Source organism: Rhinoderma darwinii, chromosome 3, assembly GCF_050947455.1.
Source record: "Rhinoderma darwinii isolate aRhiDar2 chromosome 3, aRhiDar2.hap1, whole genome shotgun sequence".
Classification (NCBI taxonomy): Eukaryota; Metazoa; Chordata; class Amphibia; order Anura; family Rhinodermatidae; genus Rhinoderma; species Rhinoderma darwinii.
The window spans coordinates 37,755,032-37,762,814 of NC_134689.1; the positions used below are offsets into that span (position 1 = coordinate 37,755,032).

General features: G+C 41.7%; 3 protein-coding genes across 5 annotated transcripts in view; 1 reads left to right on the forward strand and 2 right to left on the reverse strand.

Annotated features, from left to right (window-relative positions):
* IK (IK cytokine) overlaps positions 1-564 on the reverse strand; it is a 61,688-nt gene extending 61,124 nt beyond the window's left edge. Inside the window, exon 1 of the mRNA XM_075856277.1 lies at positions 471-564. Within this exon, the coding sequence (XP_075712392.1) occupies positions 471-486 (16 nt within the window). The 5' untranslated portion in view covers positions 487-564. The remainder of the gene's footprint in view (positions 1-470) is intronic.
* Positions 565-612: 48 nt separating this feature from the next.
* Positions 613-3,753, forward strand: NDUFA2 (NADH:ubiquinone oxidoreductase subunit A2). Its single transcript, XM_075856281.1, has 3 exons — positions 613-827; positions 1,562-1,668; positions 3,466-3,753. Exons 1-3 carry the CDS (start codon positions 724-726, stop codon positions 3,555-3,557), a joined length of 303 nt encoding a protein of 100 aa, XP_075712396.1. The 5' UTR covers positions 613-723; the 3' UTR covers positions 3,558-3,753.
* Positions 3,680-7,783, reverse strand: part of TMCO6 (transmembrane and coiled-coil domains 6) — a 60,497-nt gene continuing 56,393 nt past the window's right edge. For all 3 annotated transcript variants that reach the window (XM_075856279.1, XM_075856280.1, XM_075856278.1), the window contains exon 14: positions 3,680-3,825. In XM_075856279.1, the coding sequence (XP_075712394.1) occupies positions 3,793-3,825 (33 nt within the window). In that variant the 3' untranslated portion in view covers positions 3,680-3,792. The remainder of the gene's footprint in view (positions 3,826-7,783) is intronic.

A 7,783-nucleotide genomic window follows, 5' to 3' on the forward strand; every position in this document is an offset into this window, starting at 1 on the left:
GGGAAGCCGGCATGCAATAGCATCCCATTAAAGTCAATGGATCACACAGAAACATAATGCGGAGGAAAACGTCAGCTGACCGATAATAAAAATGATCATAATTAACATTATATAATGACCGTTACAACTTATATCAGAAAAAGGAACATTGGTTGATAACTGAACGGTCTCTGGCACCTGTCTGCAGCACATACTCATATCATTATATAAAGCAAGAGGCTATTAGGGGACCTGTAATTCCATAACTGGGCGCCATTATATTAGACTAATCCTGCAAATGACTAGCAGCGATGTACTGACCGGGACTCCTGCTGTAACTACATTAACCCCCATAGCACTATAATAGATGAAGCAGAGCGCTCTCTGCATGGTCCACCGGGGGTAACTACATTCGCTAGACAATACTACCGTATATATAACATGCGGCATGGACGATATCATTTTAATTCTACGCAACGTTTACGACTTACTTTCTCTTTCAGGCATCTTCACGGCCGCATATACACCAAGCGGAAACAGGAAATACTTTACATTTACCCACAGGCCCCCTGTTTACTAACGTTTACCGCCCACAAACATGTGACCCGGAAGCACGCTTTTATTGGATGAAACATTGTCAGATGGAGCAGAAGACGGATGAACGTTCATTGGTTAAGAGAGCTATCACTCATTAGTTTTAGATGGCTGTGATTGGCGGTAGGGGTTCGCGTTGCTTTAGGGAAGATGGCGGCTACCATAGTGAGAAACATCGGATCAAAGCTGAGCAAGAATGTGAGGGAAATCAGGATTCACCTGTGTCAGAAGTCGGCGGGCAGTCAGGGGGTCAGGTGAGGAGGAAGACAGACAGGCGGGAGATACGAGACTGTGTTGTAACCTTTAGTGCGTGACTACTAAGGTCACCTTCCTGGCAATGTCACTGAGACTTGCTGGGATTGTGGTTGTTACAGAACTTGTTTTCTAGGGACTCCCGGGACTTTACAATGAATCCCTTGGCCACTCTAGAATACCAGGGATTAACCTCTTCAGCACCCTAGATTAAAACCACGTAGCAATGTGTGACTGTGTGTGGTCATTGGATTGTTTGGTTACTATATATTATTTGAGCGCTATATGGGAATATCTGAAGATCTCTGGCAGTAAAACTATTATTATGTAAAACATAGCCGTGTGGGGTTGTTCAGCAAAGAAATCCAGAGGGGGTTCTTGACCCAGTGCTGCTCTTCATCAGTTCTGGGGATTGGTTCGCTGACCCCCATAATCAGATCGTGATATTTTATCGTTCGGACGCCGTGGCCTGGTAAGGTGGCGAAATGCTTGTAGTGCGGCGGCGCTGTGCAAATATTACTGTGCGCTGGTATTTGGGTATAAACGTTTTGGGTAAGTGCATATTCGGAAATGTTATAATGGGGGAGGGCCCTATTTTCTCTGAAATCCTAAACTCTGAATTTGGTGAAATTGTTCTCATTTTGTTTGGGGGGTTTTGTAGCAGTCGCTTGAAAATAACTTTAAAACTTTTTGGCGGGATAAAGCTGAACCGGTTGTTTTTGTTTTTTTTCCCCAGAGATTTCATTGAGCAGAATTATGTTGCACTCAAAAAGGCTAATCCAGAATTTCCCATACTGATTAGAGAGTGTTCTGAAGTTCAACCCAAACTGTGGGCGAGATATGGTGAGTACATGGAAAGTACAGCGCCCCCTGCAGTCCTGTTCCCCATGCGAAATGCATGAGGTGGAAATGTTGGTAGCACGTCCGCAATATGTGCCTCCTGCACTTGTGTAGTAAATGGCATGGAGATTTTGGATGGTGACCTCCGGCCATAGTCCTTTTGCTCAAACTCCTTTAGGAAATACCTAAAAATCCATGTAATTGCCTCAAAGGTGTTGTCTGGACTTTTTTTTTTTTATTATTGATGGCCCGTCCTTAGGATAGGCCATAATATCAGATCGGTGGGGGTCCGACTCCCGGCACTGTAGGGGCAACTGCGTTTGTAGCCACAGCCTCGTCAGTGTTTACCAGGCACAGCGCCCTACAAATTGGTAGAAACACTGCATAAAAGTGCACCGCATATCTGTCCTGGAATCCGCACGGAATTCCGGTCGAAAAACGTTTTTCGGGCGTAATCTCTGCTGCGGAGAACAGTGGTTGATGATAGGCAAAAAAAAAAAAAAAAAAGTGCATACTTTACCTGTTGTCATGGTGACGCTTTGTGTTCTCATCCAGACCCGCCTCCTGGGATGAAATGTCACCCAGGAGGCCAGCCTGAACGGAGAGCAAAATAACCCGTTGCTATGACAACGGGGTATTAGGCCGAATGCACACGATGGTTATTACGTGTAGATTTTCGAGCGGCAAATTCGCAACATAACATGGTACCGGCACAGTAAGTGAGATTTCAAGAAATCTCATCTACACGTTGCATTTTTTTTTTCTTCTGCACGTAAATTCACCTACGGTGCGTATTTTAAAATCCGCAGCTTGTCAATTTATCTTGTGTTAAACGCACCTATTTCCGCATCAAAATGTAAAGACTGCACCTAAAAACGCATCAAAACCGCACTATCTGGTTCCGATTTTACCTGCGGCACTACCTGAGGTTTTGATGCAGATTTTCTGCACCAAATTCTACAGCGTGTGAATTTAGCCTAAACCTTTTTATTAATTTTTAAACAAAAAACTTTTTTTTATTTCTGAGTTGTGTTTTTCTCGGCGGAATCTGCTTTTCCGCCCCGAGAAGTGCAACATTTGCCATTTGTTGCGGGTTATACCGCCCCAATGAATTCAATGGGGAACACCTGCAACAGAAAAGCAGCGATTCATAAGCATAAATTGAGTTTTTTTGCAGTTTGGAAGTTTGAGGCAGATTTTCCTCTCCCTGCACGCTGATTTTCGCTGCATATTTCGCCGGCTGCCATTGAGCGCCGGGGGCATAAAACGCCACGAAATGCGCTTTCTCCGTCTCCTATTGAAATCAATGGGAGGCATTTTCAGGCGGTTTTTGACTAGTTTTGCGGAGCTGTTTCCGTGTCAAAAAACCATGTGAACAGGGCCTTAATTTTATGCTTTTTTGAGGCGTTTTTCAATGGAAAATCAGCTCCAAAAAACGCCTCAAGAAGTGACATGCTACTACTTTTTATGAAGCATCTTTTTACACTCCGTTTTTTTTTTTTTAAAACAGCGGCGTAAAAAGACGCCCCGTATAAACTAAATGCTGTTTTTCCAATTAATTTCAATGGGCAGATGTTTGTAGGCGTTCAGCTGCCGTGTTTTTCGAGGCGTAAACGTCCTGAAATATGCCTGAAAACACTGCGTGTGAACATACCCTAACCATTAAGCTTTGCCTAAGTGAAGTGCCAGCATTGTGACAATTACAAATAATACCCCTATGTGTTCTGTTTATAATTGTTGGGACTATATCTGAATTGTATTCATGTTAAGGCTTTAGTAATTCTTCATATCTGCTTTTAGATTTTGGAAGAGAAGTGAGCATCCCCATTCATAATGAATCTGCTGACCAAGTAGCCAAAGCCCTGGAGTCTGTTGTAAACAGCAAACCATGAATCTCCCTCACACTATATATCTGTAGAAATATGACAAGCGCCTGTATGGACGGTAACTGAAGCGGAAACCATCACTTATAAGACTGTGCTTCATCCAACGAGAGGAATACATCCATTGCTGGTTCTGGACATAACTTTATTACAAATATAAGAAACCATATTCTCCATGTGACAGGAATAAAAGGTCTGAACACGACACACTGCAGAGATTCTGCTTTTCCGTCTGCTCTTTATTTCATGGATGAAGTTCCTCGTTGTCGTCTTTTATCTACAATACATAAAACAGAAGTCATATCGGCATGCTTTGTGAAGTAAAATCTTACAATAATGTTTCTGTTATGGAGTAGAGCATGGCAGGATGGCTGCTTTCAATTGGTAATTTTTTTTAATGGGGTCCCTGTCGTTAAAGGGGTCGTCCCATGACATCCCCTGTCCATATGCCCTTTTAGGGCATACGGACATCATAGAGGGGGTACTTGCTCGACACTCCTTTAAACAGAACACGTGACTCTGGTGGACTCTAGCAGTCCTTGTAGTACTAGTAATACTACATTTAGCCTGTAGTGGAAATGCCTGGCTGGCCGCGCCTTTCCCTGGAAAACGCAGCTGTCTACTGGAAGCAGGACCCGAGTCAATCCTTTGATCCACCTCATTCTAAAAGCAGTATCCTTACAGTATTAAATACCTCAGTATAAGCACATATCGCCTAAAATAACAGTTGGGCACGTACTTACATCTTCACATTCCCTGATGTTTTTTTTGTACTAGGCCGCAGCGATGACATGCTGTACTTATGTGACAACCAAGCACTGGCCTCAGCGCTGATGTCATCTCTGTGGTCTAGTAAACCAGGCCTGGCAGGGCATTTGAAAAGGTGTCATATGTGTGACTCATATTCAGCTTTGTACAACTTGGGCCTCATGCACAGTGAATACCTGCGACTCTGTACTACAGAGCCATAGGCACTAAATCTGGTGCCAGATTATGGAAATATAGACGCATGGTGCAATTTGACAGGAAGACAAACAAAACTGTGTGAAATTGGAGGCGCATAGGTCTATGGGCAGTGTTACCGCTCCGGATGTACAGAGCTGTAATACGCTCATGTGCATGAGGATGGATATATAATTTATCTTTTTAAATTGTTGGAAAAACCCCTTTTAAGAAAGGCACTGCGCTGGTATATTTTGACAGAGGAAAAGTCACAGACTTGAAGCGCTTTGGGTTTGTCCTCCTATTAGTGTCAAAGTGGCCATTAATAAAGCGTTTAATAATAATGCGTTTATTGGATTGCAAAGTTAGACCTGCTGTGCGCCGTTTTTTCCATCTGGAATTTTGAGGCAGATTTTGATCCGTCTGCCGCATTTTTAATTGAGTGCCATGGGGAAAAAACACTTTCTCTGCCTCCCGTTATCAATGGGAGGTTGGAGACGTAAACACCCGAAGATAGGGCATGTCGCTTATTCTCCCCACGAGACTGTTTTTCCGCTCGCGGGAAGAAAAATCAATGGGAGACATTTTTGTCAGTTTTTTTATGCGTTTTCAGACGTGGTTTCCATGTCAAAAAACGTGGCAGAAAACTGAACAGGGCCTTTAAAAAAAATATAAAAAATTCTGCTTGGCTTGGGGCACATCCTCAATAGTTTTGTGAAGGAGGACTTGCCGTGGGTTTTGGGTAAGGTTAAATCCACAGACAAAAAGGGAAGCGCAAGTTAAAGGGGTTGTCCCAAGTTGACTCAAATTTTTTTTTTTATACATTCTAAGCAGGAAATGAATTTTAAAACATTTGGTGTTAAAAAAAATTTAAAATTCATTTCCTAAGTGCCTTTTTTTTACACTTGATAACTCAACCAGCACTTGCTATCTTTTCTAAAAAGGGGCGTGAGCGGCTCGATGTCAATCAAGCCGCTCCGCTCTGCAGTGTGCGCGCTCCCGATGTTGCTAGATACTGTAGTTCTAGCAACATCGGGAGAATGTTCGTCTCAAGCGGGCATGGTAAGCCCGATTGAGACGAACTTACCGTGAATGTACTGTACACTACACTACACTACATTCACCCCGTTTCGGCAAGCCACTTTTCCCTCCCCCACCCTGTCACTACATTTTTGTACCCGCCGCATCGGTGCTGCATCAGCACCCGGCGAACAACTAAAAATATATAAAATAATAATCACCTAAGACGTTCTAACGGCGCTCTGAACGGTCCCGTCACTTGCCATCTTCCTTCTTCTTGGCGCCGCTCGCATTCATAGTAACAATGCGTTGTGGCGCAGATGACGTAATCATATCAGGCCCACGTGATTACTTCATCTGCGCCCACCGCTCTGTTATTGTGAATGGGAGAAGAAAAGTGACGGGACCGTTCTGCTCTTCGTGGGAACGTCTTAGGTGAGTTTATTTTTGTATGTATGTTGGTATGTATGTATGTATGTATGTATGTATATGTTTTCTTGTATGTATGTTGTCATGTTTGTATGTGTATATGTGCATGTATGTGTATATGTGCATGTATGTATGTTTGCTTGTATGTATGTTTGCTTGTATGTATGTTTGCATATTTGTATGTGTATGTGTATATGTGCATGTATGTGTATATGTGCATGTATTTTTGCTTGTATGTATGTATGTATGTATGTATGTATGTATGTATGCTTGCAGGTATGTATGTTTGCATGTATGTATGTTTGCATGTATGTATGTTTGCATGTATGTATGTTTGCATGTATGTATGTTTGCATGTATGTATGTTTGCATGTATGTATGTTTGCATGTATGTATGTTTGCATGTATGTATGTTTGCATGTATGTATGTTTGCATGTATGTATGTTTGCTTGTATGTATGTTTGCTTGTATGTATGTATGTTTGCTTGTATGTATGTTTGCTTGTATGTATGTATGTTTGCTTGTATGTATGTTTGCTTGCTTGTATGTATGTTTGCTTGTATGTATGTATGTTTGCATGTTTGTATGTGTATATGTGCATGTATGTGTATATGTGCATGTATGTTTGCTTGTATGTATGTATGTTTGCTTGTATGTGTTTGCTTGTATGTATGTATGTAGTCATGTATGTATGTATGTATGTAGTCATGTATGTATGTAGTCATGTATGTATGTATGTAGTCATGTATGTATGTAGTCATGTATGTATGTAGTCATGTATGTATGTAGTCATGTATGTATGTAGTCATGTATGTATGTAGTCATGTATGTATGTAGTCATGTATGTATGTAGTCATGTATGTATGTATGTATGTAGTCATGTATGTATGTATGTATGTAGTCATGTATGTATGTATGTATGTAGTCATGTATGTATGTATGTATGTAGTCATGTATGTATGTATGTATGTAGTCATGTATGTATGTATGTGTCTACGTGCATGTATGTATGTATGTATGTAGTCATGTATGTATGTATGTGTCTACGTGCATGTATGTATGTATGTATGTGTCTACGTGCATGTATGTATGTATGTATGTGTCTACGTGCATGTATGTGTCCATGTATGTATGTATGTATGTGTCTACGTGCATGTATGTATGTATGTATGTGTCTACGTGCATGTATGTGTCTACGTGCATGTATGTTTGTTTGTATATATGTCTGTATGGCCATGTATGATACTGTCTGCTGGCACCCTGTATCTAAGCCAACTTTGCCGCAGGCTTCTATACATGGTATAACAGTCAGTATCACACATGAAAGTGAAAGTAAGCCTACGACATGTTTTATTTCATTATTTTTTTTATATTTTTGATTTTTTACAGGTTTGGTGTTTGGACTACGTCGGTTTCGAGGACTACTTAGATGACGCTTTTTTTTTCATCAATAAAATGGTTAATGAGGGTTGTGTTGGGGGTGCTTTATTTCAATAAAATATTTTATCTATATCTTTGTCTTTTCTTTTCAAGTTTTATTACTATCACTTTAGTAATGGCCGCGGTCTGAGTGACAAGGTCCATTACTAAGGGGAGGCTTAGTGTTAGCCGGTACAGAGGCTAACACTAAACACCATTATTACCCCGGTACCCACCACCACCAGGGGTGCCGGGAAGAGCTGGGTACGATCCAGTACCCGACCATCTGTTGTGATGGTCGGGTACTGGGGCGGCCGCAGGCTGGTATTATGAGGCTGGGAAGGGCCAAAAACAGTGGACCTTCCCACCCTTGTAATGCTAGGCTGCTGCTGCTGTGTTGTATCTGGCTGGTTATAAAAATGGG